Here is a 17,528-nt window from a genome sequence, read left to right on the forward strand (position 1 = left end):
TACAAGCGCAGGATAAGTTCATCAAAATATGGGGTTTCCTATTCTTAGAATAAACAACATTAAATTACTTCAGAGCAGATATGTTACATTTTATAGGTGTAGAAATCTATTAACAGAATGTTAATAATCAAATTGAATGATCCAATATAACTGGACCTTTCAAGTGCCTTCTACCCTCCCCCTGGCAATGTTTATAATGTTTACTCTGTTTACACTATTTTATCGTCTTAGTGTTTAGCTACTTTTACAGTCCATAGGGTTCTTTCTACCCTAGTTTATTTTTCCTCTTTTGCTGGACCCAATTTCAAGTCCCAGTGACTAAATTTCGTGATTAGTGGACATTATATTTTTTTCTTTCTTCTGCAGTTAATAGATTCTCTTTGACACTAAAATATAAAACAAGGTATGATACTTTCAAGACCCTTGGACTCTCCCCCCTGGCTATATCTATAATGTTTATTTTGTTCCCACTATTTCAGCATCTTAGTACTTAGCTACTTTTTCAGTCCCTAAGGTTCTTTCTACCTTAGTTCTCTTCTAATCTGCAGTCTATAGATACCTATCTTATTCTCTTTGATACTAGAAAATATAAAACAAGGTATGAAAGAAAGATAATTTCCTTCACATACACACTTATCATTAAAGAATACAGAAGACCAACATACCTGCACTCTTAATTTGGCAACCTCTTGGCCCAATGTATCGTTTTTCTTGTTGACATCTTCTAGTATGATGTTTGTAGATTTTAGGCCAGATAATGTTGGAGTTGGTGTTGTAGAACGTGGTGGACTTGACCGTCTTGAAACTGGTGATGATGCTCGAGACATAATTCTTGACCCTGGAACAGAAGCAGAGAAAAATTTCTTTGAATAACTTATAACAGGATGAAAGGATGTTGGAAGGTTTATATTTCCCCACTGAGAAGTGCTGTTTGGAGCTGGTGACACCCGACTGCTATGAAACTCTGATTTCCTATTTCGCTTGGAGGAAGATTTACTCTCAGCAGGCTTAAATTGTTCCATAGTGGAAGATCTGGAAAGCTGTACTGGTGTCTTAGCATCTGATTTCTCTTGCTTTTGACTGACATCATATGATTGTTGATTCGCAGTTCCTCTCCTAGTATCCAACAAATGAGAGGTTGATCCACTCTCTGCAGCTTTCTTCAACTTGGTAAGGCAATTATCACAAACACGGTAAGGTCTATTTGGGTTTGGAGCCAGAGAAGCCTTGAGGCACTTTTTTGAACTGCATGAATGGCAAAAAACAAGCCCACAGTTATAGCAATTGTGCCGCTTTCTAGTAAAACCAAATGGAAGCCTACAGCCTGAACAAATGGATTGATCAGCCCCAGAAACCCACTTATGGAGGCAGATAGCTGCCGTAAAGCTGGAACCACACACTATTCCTTTAACTTGCTTGTCTTTTAATGCTTCAACTAATGTTGGTGTATTGACATCTTCAATACTTCCATGACCTAACTGCCCATTCAATCCTTTTCCCCAAGTGTACACTTCTGTTTTTGAGGTCAAAACAGCTATGTGATAAGCACCACAGGCTATTTCCTCAACAAAGGCATTACGAATTTTCCCTTCCACGCGAACAGGGAACTTGCCATCAGCCTGGTGGTTTCCCAACTGACCATGAACAGAGCTGCCCATTGTAAATACATGTCCTGAGGTTGTCAGAGCAACTGTAAGGCTGTGTCCAGCAGCTACTTGACAGAAATTATGGCTAACAAGGGCATCTACACATGTTGGAATAAGCCTCGGTTCCTTGTCCCCATGCCCAAGTCGACCCTTATCACCATCTCCCCAAGTAAAAAGCTTCCATGATGAACAATTACTGGAGCTCAAAGATCCCACCATAACTTCCACTACTGCAGCAGTGTGCCACACTCCACAAGCTGCTCTTACAGTCCGTAATCCTTTAAGTGATAATACTTCCGGGGTGAAGCAGCACTTTTATGGTCTCCATGACCTAAAACACCAAATGTTCCATCACCAAATGTAAACAACTGACCTGCAGAAGTTACTGCAGCAGTATGCCATGGCCCACAAGATATTGAAGATATGTGAATTCCCTCTAAAGGTCCATTAACCTTTCTCGGAACCCAGTGGCTCACTTCATTTCCATGTCCAAGAATCCCAAAATTATGAGTTCCATTTCCCCATGTATACAAATCACCTGAAAGTGTAACAGCACAAGTATGATACTCCCCACATGCTACAAGCTCAATGTTAGTGTTTGCAAGAGCCTCAACTAGTTTTGGATGTGGAGCATCTACATCTACTCCATGGCCAAGTCGACCTCCTGATTCCTCTCCCCAGCAGAAGACCTCTCCCTGCTTTGTGACCAAAGCAGCATGTCTGCTTCCACAGGCAATATTCTGAACATCCAACACAACAGCTGACTCCAAGGCTTTCGGCAAAAGTGAATCCATCTTAGAACCAGCCTCATTTCCAGCCCTACACATCCCACCTCCCAATACACCATCCCCAGTCCCTTCTCCCCAAATGAAGACATCTCCCATTGAATCAACATCATCTTGGCCTGAACCTTGGCTAGAAGTGCTTACAGCACTTGATAGACTGACTCTAAAAGTATCCATTGTTGTAACCTTCGCATGACCATTTATGCTGCCTTGGCGGCTTTCTGAAGATGATGAATGAAGATAACCTCCAATAGAATCAGACTGCAAAAAAACTTTTGATGGTGTAGCATAGATTAGACTTTCAGAAAGACCCTTTTCCAATCCATGTCGAGGAGGGCTTCCATATGGAGTCCGACTTCGATATGCATCTCTAACAGTCTGAAGGAACAAAAGGAAGAATGCTTACAATTGTGGCTTCAATAATAAGAACAAATAACGTCATGTACAGAAAAGCCAAAAGGCCTATCAAAATTTGAAAAACAATGGCCTTTATCTGCCCTAACTCAAGATAAACAATAGGCATTGAAAACAGAAAATTGAGATGGTGGGCTGGTGAGTCAAACCTTCTGCAAACTGTTCATACTGCTAACTGTGGAACTTATTGGAGAATTTATTCGAGTGAAGGTTCTGGGGCTGTTTGTCTCAGATGATGCTGTTCCATCACCTTTTGTGTCTGCTTTCCATTTTCGGTTCTGACCACGTGAAATTACTGCTTTAAGACCAACAAACCAAACTTCGGCCTCATCTTTATCTTTACATATCTGCACACAAATAAAATAAGTCTAAATAATGAATCTACTACAACACTACTTACTACCCAGTGGGGAAAAAGAACCCAAGGAATTTAGAAAGACAGAGCTACCTTGATTTCAGAATCCCAACAAGGGGCAAAAATTCACCACTGAAATTAGCATAGCAGCTATACATTGTAGAATCCATCCCTAAGATTAAGTGACATCTATTACATAAAAAAATTTGGATCTATAAAACAAATAATTCCTTACCAAATCCAGGGATCTATCGTTGTAAATTAGAGAAAAGGACTGGTACTCTTTTTCAGGTCGAGGATGCCTCTGAAAGATTGCCTAACAAACCAAGAACAAACAACTTAATACTGCCCTATTTCCTGATGTTTCCTCATTCAAAAAGTATAAAACTCACCTTAGAAGGATAACATAAGTTCTTAAAGCAAGATTAAGTAGAGTTCCTAGCCCTTAAAAGCTACAAGTAGAATTTCTTCTGTCAACTGTTATCCTATTTTAATAAATTCACTTGATTTTTCTCTTTTTGTTTGTATAATAAGACTTCAGCAATGTAACTTGCTATGTGCAACGGAGGATCAACATACAGAAATTTTCATGACACAATTATTTTCAAGAAATCAGTAGTCTTACAGTTCGCTGACCAGGTACAATCCTGGATACATGATTCAGCTTTAGATGTTTTTCCTTCTTACCAGAATACCATAGCAACACAGATTCATCCTACAATGACATCAGAAATAAAGAAATACAGTGTCAACAGCCTAAAAAATCTAAAAGATATATTAAAGACTGCAAATTTCATCTAGAATAGTACAATGATAGTTTTGTTTTTGGTCAAATTGCATTTATTAAGCAAGAGTAAGTGCAAATATAATGCATACTGAAACATAACGATAATATTTCACACTTGGTATATTAGCATTCTTCAAAGTTGTTAATAGGTACATCCTTCAAATGGAGATAACCTTAAAACGTCATCTGAAGTATTTTCTCTGTGTATGTATCCTTGACTTTTTCTATGTCCTTGATGAATGAAATCAAAATCTTGAAACAACAGAAATACATAAGAAAAATATTACATATTGGAAGACCTGACACTCAGAAAGAAAAAAGAGATAAATTGAGAATGTGTGGATGACCACAGAATAATGTAAGCGGGTAATTAAATGGAGGTATTTCAACATCAATATCGGACATACCATGCATATCTCACAAATAGAACAAAACCTAGAGAGCAAAGAACATGAAATTACCCTGAAGATAAACATGTCACTTAAAGCTTAGAAGACCATATTGTAACTACCAACATTTAGGATGATTATCAACAGTTATGTTGCTTGATTCTCTTTACAACATCTGCTGTACAGTGTATATCACCTACTTATTTAAAGTTATTATTTGGTAGCCAGTATTCTCTCCTCTTGTTATTGAAGTGAAGCCCTGTAAGCAAACGTTTCTATGCTTTGGTATGTGCTCAATATAGAACCTTGTGTAAAGCTAATTCTCTAAAAAAGCATTGCAAGCTAATCTCTGTGAAGAGATATTATCAGTATAACGCGCCTGCAATTATTTAATTGTTTCCACTATTTTCAGATCAAATATATAGTAGGAATTCTGATAGTGATTCCCCTTTAGAATCCCTGATCTTTATATTCCCAGTAGAAGTTTGCGCATTGTCTTGCTTTCAGATTTCACTTGATTTCCCCTGCATTTTAATATTAGTCTGTTGATATTCCTCTTTCTACTTTCTTGATATAAAATTTATTGATCTAATTTACAAGTGCTTTTCAACCTGTTTTGCTTATAAGAAAATATCTCATCATTCTAATTATTTCTATATGGGTTTCCCCAAGATCCTGTCATTCATGAGATTCATATAGTTACACCACTTGATAACCTTCCTTCTTGTTCTGTTTTTCGTTTCAAATTTTCTTTGCCATTTCCATTCCTTTCTTGTAGCAGCTGATCTTATTCTTATCACTATTATAAGGTTTTCTTCATAAATTTGCCTTCTTCAAGGAGGAAAGGTAGTTAATAATCATTTTACATGTCTATTTTGACCCTCACAATACGCAAACTAAAAGATTCGGTCCACTAGTCAACTACAAGGCTCAAGCTAGGCACATAGAAATTAAAAACAAAAAGATTGAATGCAAAAGAAGACAAATAGGTGCCATAATATTCATCAAGCCCACAATGGGCACACAACATGGTAGGTAGTGCCCACAGGAGTGTGGTCTGGTGGAAAGCAATGTTGCAAACATTAGCATCGGGATAAAATCAGCAAGGGTCCGGAAAACCAAAAAATCAAGAAAATATCGTTAAAAATCGGCAAATATCAGCAAAATTAAGATACCACCAATATCGGTAAAATCGCAAACATCAGCTAGGCCAAAAAATCATGATTTTTACATGATAAATCAGGATGTTTGCAACACTGGTGGAAAGTAGGGAGGTGACCAGGTTCAAAACTCCCCTGAGTAGGTACGGATAAGGACAAGTGCATGTCCTGGCTGACACTGACAGCACAGATACACCTTTCAACACGACGGCATAGCCAAAGGGATTATATAGGAACTATTTCTTAAGAAAAAAGATGGTAGTTAGTTGCACACCAAGAATTAAGTATAGTATGAACAAACAAAACGGAACATTAAATAAGCAAAACAGATTAATACTAAGCATTAGTTGGTCAAGACAATTGCGGCCTAGTTGTAAACCATACTTTCTTCACAGAAAGCTGGGTTTAATTCCCCCATAGAACATGTTGTTGTGTGAACGCAACCAGCTGTTGTGCTATGTTGTGATATCTTATAGTTATCAAAGCCCAGGCAGATTGTCCTCGACAGTGTATCTAAGCATGAGGTAGAACCCACTTTGCTAACAAAGGACCATTCCCCTGCTATATCTAGTAGACAATGTGGGAGTCAAATACTAGCGGAGCAGCAAACAAGGTGGGATTCTGGGGGAGGGGGATTCTTCAAACATGGTATACATCCTCTTACAGATTACATTACAGATTTATTTCACCATGTAGTGTGCTCATGATTTCCACAGACTTGGTCCCACTATATTACTCACCCAATACACAAATCAAATTCCAGCACTAAGCAAAACAACTACAAGAGAATCATGGTGGGACACATTTTCTCCAAGCTCTATGCTACCACTCTTCATATGCAACTGTCAAAGGACCTCGAGAAATGTCACCAAAAGGGTCAAAGGGAAAGCAAGTTCCGCCCTGGGCATCAGACTAATGACCATATTCTCACCCTCAAAGCCATCATTGACAAGGCAAAAGACCGCTCTCCAAAATTCTCCTATTGCTTTGTATACTTTTGTAAAGTGTTTGACTCAATCCCAAGGGAGGGCTTTTCTAGTGGCTTCAAGACATTGGAATATCATAGACCCTCACCACTAACATCATGCACCTTTATGAGTCTTTGGATTTTAATTATTTGTCCTTCGTATATTGGATATTCCTCAGTAAATGAACCTTGTTCATTTCATTGATATTAGAGTTTGAACAATTTTGGTTCATTTCAACAAACATGAACAAGGGGACTTGTTACCTTGCATGTCAGAAGAGGTACATATATATCAGTACAACATTTTTCATCACTATTGTAAGCCCAAGATCACAAGTCAAAAGCAATGTAAAAACCCTGTGATACCCTGTATTAGGCATCCTAGACCTGTTTCATTGTCATTGAGTCTGTATTTTGTTATCTTGGTTGGACCACTGCTAGTCCCTTAAAGTTCCATATAGCGTCACTCTTGTTCTATACGAGATTGGAGAGCCTTGAGTGGACTTTCCTGAGGACTCATGGTTTTATGGGAGCCTGCTTTTGTGGGGGTGATCACTGGTGTATGGGTCAATCCAGCTAACGTCAAGGTGCACCTATGTCTTTACCACATGGTTATGGTCTATAGAGTCAGTGGCCTTGACTTTGGTGTGGTATTCCTCGAAAGGCTCTTAAAGCATCGCAATTTCATTTGACAACTTTTCATGTTTCCTGAGGCAATTCATGGTTCCCAATACAAAGTGGTCCCGATGGTCAAAAAGTCAACATGGTCTTAGAATGTGTAGTTCAAAGAGAAGAATCCATGCCACGTTGAATTTTTCCAATTAGAGATGACAATGGCTAGTTATAGTTTGGTCAAATTTGGTCAACAGGTCAAAACAAGTTTCTAGGTGACAAAATAGGGGCAGCATTGGGTTTTTTGTGACATGCATTACATCAAAATTGATCTACTCAATGGGAGGAACAAAACACATGTTTCATATTTTGCAAATCCTCAAGGGCATCAAAGATTGTCCACTTGGGCGTGATGATGTGGCAAGACAAGTTTTTAGGAGGCTTAACAAGGGTAACCTTGACAAAATTTGACATGTAATATGTCAAAATTGGTTGACGAAATGCAAGGAACAAAACCCATGTCTTAGTTTCTCCAAATTCCCAAGGACGTTAGAGCTCTAACACAGGGCATGATGATGTAGCAAGCAAGTGATGATGTGGCAACACTAAGCAAGATATGACGATTCGGAGAGATACCCAATTCAGATCCAGGCGTTTCAGCATACCCAGGTCCCAGAATTGTGAGAAAGTCAAGGGCATTGGAGATCCAGCTTCCATGTGACTAAGTCAAAGTACTAATGAGAAAAGTCAAGTCAAAAATAGGTTTTGGTGAAGTCAACTAGTCATTAGAGGATTTAACTAGTCATTGGAGACACAGTGGACCATTTAGTTGAGCAATGGACTAAAAAGTAGTCGTTAGAAGTTGAATTTATCCTCCAAGGAGCCAAGTCAAATTTTCAAAGGTGACCAAGTGGAACGTCAAGCTACTATTGTTTACTATTTTGACTATTGACCATCATGGACCATGAGCAAAGGGAATCTTGAGCTAAATTGTGGAAATTTGTCCAAGTCAACCCCCCAGTGCGTGAATTAAAATTTATTTTGTAATATTTCATGGATTATTTACTAAGTTTCCAACATGTGGATGACTAGTAAAATATTTTCTTGAGGGAAAGTCAAAACTAGTTGTCAACTAACCGTTGTCTAGCCATTATAATTTTACTATAAAGGATAACCCCCTTTGATTTGTAATGTTGTTGTTGTCAATTGAGATAAGTGTTATCATAATAAAGAGCTCATTTTTGCAAATCTTTGGGTACTTTTTTTATAGATTGTATGGAATGAGTTTCATTTTCACTTTTTTTCTTGATAATGATTTGGGATTTATTTGGTGATTAATATAATTACGTTAAGGATAAAAATTATTGCCATTGAAAGGCTATTTAGTCACGTGGAAACGGTCAACTAGGGGGCAAGTTGGCAACCCCACTTGAGTTCTTTTGTATTGCAAGGAAACCAATCCAAGCAACTGAACCATTTCTTGAGGGGAGCTTTGACTTGTGTAGGATCTTGTATCTACCGCACACAAGAATTGAAGATTGGAAAGGCTGCTCCTAAGCAAATTCAAAAGTCACCAGGAAAGTTAAGCAATAGTGGGGCTGATTTCTTCCAACACCAAACCCACTCCCTTGAATTCAACCAGCAATATCAACTTAAGAGGGTGTTGACTTTGCATTCCGGCAAAGGTGAGGGAATGCAAAGGTGAGGTAAAGGGCACCAGTATTATCCAATAACCATCTCTTATTTTTCTGTGATTAGGTTAGGTTATTAAGTTTGTTGATTTTTCATTTTTATCATTCTATCAAGCATTTTCCATGGGAAATTTAGTGTTTATTGTCAAATCTAAGCAAGAATAGGTACAGGCTTTATTTTAAGATAATTACACTTGTATCTCACTGTTTCGCATTTGTTGAAATTTGGCACCGGAGGACAGGTGGTTCCCTAAGGCTTTGATCTTTGGCCTAGGGAAAAGTGTCCAAAAGAATTTAATTTTTCTCCTAAAGTAACTTTATAATTTTTATAAAGTTAAATCTAATTTGAAAGTAACTTTAAGTGATAAAGTTACTAAGTCTAATTTTAAAGTGACTTTTATAAAGTCAATGAAAAATTAGAAAGGAAAAGTGACTTTGGAAATAAATGACTAAGTGAGTCTTTATTAAAGTGGGGTGAATTAAAAAATAGAAAGTGAGATTTAAAAGAGCATTTAATCTCAGCCATTGATCTAAATCTATTTCAGCCATTGGATTTAGGGATCACCCAAAAGTCATTTAGGGTTGGGTTAAGGGAGGAAAAGGAGGAAAAGATCATTCATTCTTTCATGAGCAGATTGAGAGAGAGAGAGCAAGAGAGCAAGGGAGATTTCTAGACAAGGAGGAGAAGGAGGCAGCAGCTTGGCACACATACCAAGGCAGCATTTAAGCAAATCCTTACAGCTGAATGTGCAAGCAGTAAAAGGCAGATTTTTCTTGAGCAAACAGCAAAAGGCAGATTTGTTTTTGCACAGAAATCGAGGCAGCTGATTTTCTGCACAAAATCGAGGTCCGTACAGTCCGTACAGCCTGTCCTTACAGTCCATACAGCCGTCCGTACAGCCGCCCGTACCGTCCGTACAGCGGCCGTACAGCATTGTGTTGCTGTTTGGAAATTTCTGGTGGGCTGTGAGGCTCAGAAATCGAGATAAGTTGTAAATTTGTTTGCTGATTTTTGCTGATTTTTGCTGAAAATTTCTCACTGTAAAAAGGCATTTCCAGAAATAAAGAAGAGCTCTCAAACTGGTTTTCCCCAAGAGTTGTAGGGGGTTTTTCCAGGGTCAAGTTGACCAAAAATCACTGAGTTTAAATGTGTTTTAATGGTTGTTTTTAATTGCTGATTTTTATTTCTGCAATTTCCAGCATTCTGAAAAATTTCCAGAATTTGTGTTTTCAGCGATATTTATTTTTTTCAGTCTGTTAAATGTATGGTTATGGGAATGGGCATTTAACTACATGGGAGAAATAAGGTGAAACTAAAAACCGGGGTGGGAAACAGAATTTTTACAGCATTGAAGATCTGAAGTTTATATTGTTGTACCAAGCTGGATCTGCATATTTTAGAGGAGTTTTCAGCCATACAAGTAAGTAAATCCATCCTAAATCCTTCTCCTTTATAAAGTTTAAAATCAACATTTTGTGTATTTAGAGTAATTTTCAAGTCATTAACAGTTACTTTTAAAGCTTATAACTAAATCTGGAAATTTCTAGGTGAAATAACCAAGAGGGTTTTCCTACCCTTTTACAGGCAATGGCTCATCCACTAGGATAAGAAGCTCATGTGGGTGAAATTGAGCACCGTCTAATAGGTGCATCAATTTGTGCAGGCATTATTTTGTGTTGAGGTTGTCTTACCCTCAATCTCCTCCTCCTCCAAAGGTACCTAAATCTGGAAATTTCTAGGTGAAATAACCAAGAGGGTTTTCCTACCCTTTTACAGGCAATGGCTCATCCACTAGGATAAGAAGCTCATGTGGGTGAAATTGAGCATCGTCTAATAGGTGCATCAATTTGTGCAGGCATTATTTTGTGTTGAGGTTGTCTTACCCTCAATCTCTTCCTCCTCCAAAGGTACCGATGTTGGGAAAACCTCCCCTGCCACCTCCTCTAACTCATCATCCTCTAATCACAAGTGCCTCATCCATAATATACCTATTGGCCTCCACCCTCCCTTCAGTCATGGTGCCAATGTCATCAAATGAAAGGGCTTCCACCCTCCACAATCAAAGGATAATAAATCAATTCCCACCCAACAATATATTTGATAATGCTAATGAAAACACTTCTTTTCCCCTCCTAAAATTGATAGAAGACAACAAGATAGCTGCTTTGCACACACTCCCTTACTTCTCCTCTACAAAATTAAAAGAAAAAAAAAAGGTTTTTTGTAGTGGATTTTATCGTTGGCCCAACAACATTTTCAAAAAACTACATTATTTATAAATACCTCAAAAAATCATATTTTTTCATTGTTCATGTTGGCTTTGTGACATCAGCGATAGTAGAAAAGTGCAAACTTAGAACAATCAAATTAAAGACACCATCGTGCATTCAAATGATTGGAAAGATTAAGAGACTAATAAGAGAAGTGGTAATTTACCATGATGTGGAATTGGGTGGACTATCATTCACACTAATTTCCACATTCCACCATTAGGCTTGTTACCTCCCAAATGTACTTATGATAAAATCCCTAATCCATGAGACACAACCCATGAGGGAACTACTAGGAAGGTCACCACTACCAGTTGAGACACCTATCCTCTTCACTTTAGTTTGGATGTCCTCTAGCTCAAGGGGGGTATTCCTAGTGGATTTACTAAAGCTAAGTAATGAGGCAAATGGTGACGTGAGAGTAGCCTTAGTGAAACAATGTTTTTGGTGTTTTTAGAATATGAAAGGGGTGGTGGAAGGAAGTAGAGATCAATGAAAAATTCAACTAGGGTAACAAAGTCAAGGTGAATCAAAGGGGGTATATGGGGTCAAGAAAAAAAACCCTTCTTCATAATTGGTCTATTTCACTTAAGGATTAGGAATAAGAGACTAGAACCCAAGGGGAAGAATAATCTCTTATTTAATCAAGCTTAACAATGAAAACCAAGACATGTAAAGGGGTCCTCAAGGGAGCAGCTTTCACCAACCAGATCAACTATAGCATGATAAACATATTCAATAAAGTTGCTAGGGTTCCTAAAATGGATAGACAAAGCAAGGTACCAAATAATTATCAAACTAACAAAGGAAGGAGTAGAGGAGTTACCACAAAGCATCTTCCCTCCAAAGGTGGAATTTCCCTTCAATGGATTGATCAAGTTAGCTTGTAGAAGACTCGAACAATCACAATCAATCTTTATGCACCAAATAGAACCCAAGATAGAAAATATTCAAGAATTGACACCAAGATCCATAACGAAAGAAACCTTATACATCCATATGTTCCAAGAAAGATATGTTAATTGAGTTGCAAGGAGTGGAAGCTCCAAAATTCCAATCATTAGTCCAAATGAGGAAGGGCTACTCTTTGTATAATATCTAGCTCAACTTCCTTTCAATAGAATAATATACCCCTTCAATATAGACCCAAGAGAGTGGGAGTCTCCATGAAAGAGGGAAGAAGATGAGTCAAAAGGTATAATGTCTAGCCTCAAAAGGCCTCAAAGTGGATATACCCAAAGCCAACTCCTCAAAATAGGCAATGAAAACCTCCTAGATCTCCTCCAAGGTGAAATGCCCCAATAAGCAATGAGTAGAATCCTCCGAGAGTGGATGACTCACCTAAAATCAGCTCTAATGGTCATACATGAGGTCTCCATTATGTAACCTCCTCAAGTCTAGGAAGGCCCAAGAAGGTCCACACGTGCCAAGTAGAAGCCCCAACAACCAAGCAATGCATCCTCCAAGGTGGATGTCCCATCAAACTATGTGACACATGCCTCCAAATCTATGAACAGGTTGAGCACTTCAAGATATATGACATGGCATGGCATGAGAAACCCAACTACATAAAAATTAGAACCAAAGTACCTAGGGAATTGTGACTAGTGTTTTGAGAGTTGTGAGATTGCCTCGAGAGTTGTGAATTGCCTCAGAAGTTATGAAAATGGTAATATCAGGCTCCATGCTACAAGTGTCCAAGTAACAAACCATGTGTAAGCAACTGAGTGTATGCCAAGTGCTCTATGCCATGATGCAGCCCATGAAATGTCCACTTAGTCCCAAAGTGTTAGTGGGCTCCACAAATGGATCCACACATCCTCATGTACAATAATATAGCAAGGAGTGCAAAATAGAACATCGTATGATCAAGTGTTATGCTATGATAAGCAAGCAATACATCATCAAAACCTCTAGTGCATCATCATTCACGTCATCAAAAATCCATGGCACCAAGTGAATGCCCCACCCATCCAAAGCTCATTATGATGAAAATCACAAGGATAATGAAGAAATTCACTAGTATGAACCTCATGCAAAATGACGGGTAACAAGGCTCATATGCTTCTCTAGGGCATTGAGCTAGATTGGCTTACAACTCACCCAACCAAAGTGCATTAACCTGAAAAGAGATTTGAATGTATTGACAATGAAGGGGGTCTAAGAAAGGTCAAAGGAATCTTTAGGCATGTTCTCTTGGTTATATTTCTCTACAAAACAAAGAAATATCCAAGGAAACACTACCAGCTTTATGCAATGTATGTCAAATACCCTTCAACCAACTAAGGGCATAGTCTTGAAGATTTTCCAATTATAAAGGAGTTCTTTGATGTGCTCCTTGAACAATTACTAAGACTCTCGTTGAATGGTGTTGTCATTGATGCCAACATGAGTATTTGAATGCTTTTAATATTCATCTATGGAATGCATTGATTGGAAGCTCGAATGGTCAAGAAACCTTAGAAGGAAGAGAGGGAAGCAAGTCCTTGCAATGTGGCCATGAAGCCCTGCCTTTGATGAGGAAAATGACAAGGAAGATCAGTGTCTTTGCAAGCAAGGTCAGCAGCGTTTGATTGTCCTCGTTGTGTTGATTCCAACGGTAGGTGGCATGCCACATAACTCCTCACAATTGAGAAGATATGTCTAGTCAAAGTTGGAGCCCTAGTGTGTGGTCAAGGAACCCCAAATTGAATGTTGAAAGGCATGATTGGTTAAATATTGACTTTATATTTAAGAAAGTTTGATTAAACCATGTGGGGTCTTATCAGCCCTTAAAATAAGGATTTTCCTAGCCCAAATCGCTTGGCTAAGAAGGATTATTATCGAGGAAATAATTTAAAATGTTGAAGTTCAAGTTGGCTTTCAAAAAAATTAATATTATGGTGTAATACTTCAGGTCGGCTATAGTTTTTTAGTTCGAGTTGGCCCCCCATATTACAGCCTTTCGTCTAGTATATATAGAGCTCAGTTAGCCCTCCAAAAGACACAATTCACAAGCATACCTTTTACTCTGAAATCCTGAGGCCAAGGCAAAATGAATCATCAAGAGAAGGCCAAGTTTTCTATACTCAGACAATTCATCTTTGTTATGGTTATACACTAGATTGAGTTTGAGGTTTCAAGGGATTTTTGGGCATTATTATTTTATCCTCTTTCGCTGGTGTTTACGTTGGGCAAAAGACAAAATTCTAAGGCTTTGTTTTGACCCCCTAAGGCAGGGTAAATTCACCTTTCAGAGGGCTCATCCTAAGGCTTTTTGGCCCCTTTTTTGAGGCTTAGTTTCTAAGGCCAGTCTCGTCCTTCCTCTGGCACATTCTAAGGCCTAACTTTGCTTTGTTCTAAAGATCTTTGTGGCACATCCTCACACTTGTCTTGAGACTATTTTGAACCTTTTAGTGGGAGATTTAAGGGCCTATTTTGGAAATATCTAAAGCATGTTTATAGGTCTGATCTAAGGCATATTCTAGTTTTCTCTAAACAATCCAAACCGGGTTCTTAAGCAAGGCATATATGAAGTATAATTAAGATCATCTTCTGATCTTTTTCAGCCCTACTTCAAGGGTTTCGTGTAGCTTTATTTCGGCATCTTCCTGAGGCTCTCTTGCCCCTATCCCATGTTAGAGAATGTAACTAGTTTCAGTCTTCATAATCTTCATTTGACTCATGTCACGATGTAATTCTTATGTATCTATCAAATGAACTGGAATTTATTCTTCTAACTGATTAATTATGCAGTTTATTTGTAACGGTAAATAACAAATAAATCACAATGCAATTTCTTCAAAATAAAATTATGTTGTAGAAAATAAACTAGAAGCTGAGAAAATAGATGTGCACACACACAATAAAAATGACACCAATATTTTTGGACAAAAGTCCCCAAAAAAACCCAATTGGGAAAACTGGTGCAGCAGATGAGGGTTTATTTTATTATATGCAGCAGCAAAATCTGAGTACAATATCTAGGTGCCTAAACTGGAAATCCTCAGCAAAATAATCTGGCCAAAATATCTGTGAAACACTTTGTCTCACTCCACACTTGATCTAGTTCCAGAAACTGACTCTCCTAGCTACTCAAATTGGCCCTCCATGAGCCTCTACGCAGTGCTTACACAAGCCCTACTCGCACTCCTCCTGGAACTGCTCAGAATCTAACGTCCTGGCTGACTCTGCCTTTGGAAGTGACTCACTAGGCCTTCTGGAAATTGTCTCAACCTCTAGCCCCTGAATCGAACTGCCTTCTTAAGGATTTTGTGCAACCCCTGCACAGCCTCTGATTGCAATAACTCAGCCGCTTTGTTGCTGACTCTCCGAAACTAGAAAGCTCCACCGAAATCTCATTGTTACTACTCCTCAACCTTTTGCTTCCTTCTAGCTCAAACTCTTCTTCCCTGCTTGACTTTTGTAGTTGGATAGCTCGATTTTCCAAGGAACTTGCTCTCTTGATGTGTCTATCTGCATCCCCATCAACCCGCTCTAATAATCTCTCGTTGGTGAACCAATAGCCATGATTACCTCTCCATCAACAACTAAGATCATCTCAAACTCAATCTCTGTGAGTTTCTAGAGATTTCTCACCTTTCCTTAATTAATTACTATTAATTAACCCATTTTCCTAAGTTAGACTTAGGAAAAATTTAAATGATGGTTAATTAATTTAATAAGGCATCTCACAAGCTTATCTCACGAAACATTTTCTAGGTTTTGAAGATCTCGTGTTCTTAGCCTCTCTGACTCAAATCGAGACTAGAACACCTATCCGATGCTACAAAAACTAACACTCCCTCTTAGCGAGGAAGGTGTTCTTCTCCCATAACATCTCTACCCTCACACTGTTGATGTCTGACATTTGTAACAACTTGTCATTGTCCACCAAGCCACTGCACATAATCTAATTCATATGCTAACCCTGTAGTTGAACCATCATGCATTTGTGTTATTCTTGACATTGCACTGTGCCACCCTGCACTACTACCAACTCTGCCTGCACTGCTGCCAACTCTGTCTGTGTTGCATCTAATCTCATGTTGTTGTTGTTGTTGCAACTACTACAACTAAGAATGATCTACTGATATGTCCCTATACTAGATCTACAACTATCTCCTGAGTCTCTGACTGCAACTAGCATTTGCATTGGCTACTGAGTAACTGCATGCACCCTGATTGTTTTTGTGCCCCTCAAGTAACTAACTGCAACTAGTCTCTACAACTACCCCTCAAGATCTGACTGCACCTACTGATCCTCTCGGTACTGATATACAATCTGTAGTCTCTGCAACATGGACTGGCTAATTGTCTTTGGCTAGAACTATGCCTTGCTCTCTACAACTGGTCAATTCGCACTACCTCCCTCGGCTCCATCTGTTGGAAATACCTTGGCCTCGTTTCCTCTTCCAAAAAACTGGAAACCTCTCTGGCTAGAACTGCACCTTGCTTTCTACAACTAGCCAATTCGCATTGCCTGTGTCACTGCAACTAGTTCTGCAATTGTCTCTCGAGTAGTAACTGCAACTAGCTCTATTGTTGTCATCCAAATCGCTGACAACACCTGTTGACACTAAACGATTGTTCTCCTGCTACTATAATATTGTGGGCCCCCTCGTAGCAAAGGTGATGATCCTGCTGCAACAACTAGAGTTGATCTTCTTGTTGCTTCTACACTTGACCCTGCCCATCTGGTACACTGGAGTATCAAGCTCCTCCTCCTGGATCTGGTGCCTCACTATCTCCTTTTGAATTCGGTCTTTGTTTGGGACCCTTCTTCACTTTGCAACTCACACTTCCTCCAGCAATTAGAAGTCGATCTGTTGCCCAAATTTGCATTCTGGCAACTTGTACAACCTCCTCTGGCAATCTAGTACGTCCATCTTTGGAAAATTGCAAAATCTACGAAACTCAAATAAATTAGAGAATTAGTACATGAAAGCTCCTTCTCCTTCCTATTCCCCCTTCCTTTTGCTACGCCTCCCTTCGGAATGTGCAAGATCTGCTACTATTCGCCTTTGAAAGTCCTTCTCTACACTCTCATTGCTTGCTAACTCAACTCGGAAACTCCCTCAACCATTCAGAGTCCTCCTATAGAATTCGGCATACGATTTGTTGCTCTTTATGCTCACACTGCCTCACTGACAAAAGTTCTATGGCTTTTTGCAACTGGAAATCTCAAATTTCCTCCCTGGAGACTAGAAACTGGAAACCCTCCGAGAAATTCTAGAAATATCTCTGTTTACTTTTCTCTTCCACCCATCACTAATTTGCAACTACAAAAACTACTACAAAATCAACTGCGCCCAGATCTACTCAACAAACTGACAAATTTGCTTTCCAGAACTAGAACTGCTTTTTGATAACCACACTACTTGCAAATCTCTGCTTTTGAGGTTGTTTGAACTTTTTTGTTGGTTGCAACTAAAAATCAAACCCTCTGCCTCTGCAATTCACACTCCTAGTT

General features: G+C 38.8%; 1 protein-coding gene across 1 annotated transcript in view; it reads right to left on the reverse strand.

The window, feature by feature from the left end:
• LOC149246656 (PH, RCC1 and FYVE domains-containing protein 1-like) overlaps window positions 1-17,528 on the reverse strand; it is a 149,932-nt gene that overhangs the window by 81,497 nt on the left and 50,907 nt on the right. The window contains 5 exon segments of the mRNA XM_089457993.1: window positions 666-1,945; window positions 1,948-2,809; window positions 2,995-3,192; window positions 3,436-3,516; window positions 3,826-3,915. Of these exon segments, the coding sequence (XP_089314119.1) occupies window positions 666-1,945; window positions 1,948-2,809; window positions 2,995-3,192; window positions 3,436-3,516; window positions 3,826-3,915 (2,511 nt within the window).

Source organism: Pinus tabuliformis, chromosome 7 (assembly GCF_031772625.1).
Source record: "Pinus tabuliformis cultivar Carrire ecotype Pingquan chromosome 7, CPIR1, whole genome shotgun sequence".
NCBI classification, from domain to species: domain Eukaryota; kingdom Viridiplantae; phylum Streptophyta; class Pinopsida; order Pinales; family Pinaceae; genus Pinus; species Pinus tabuliformis.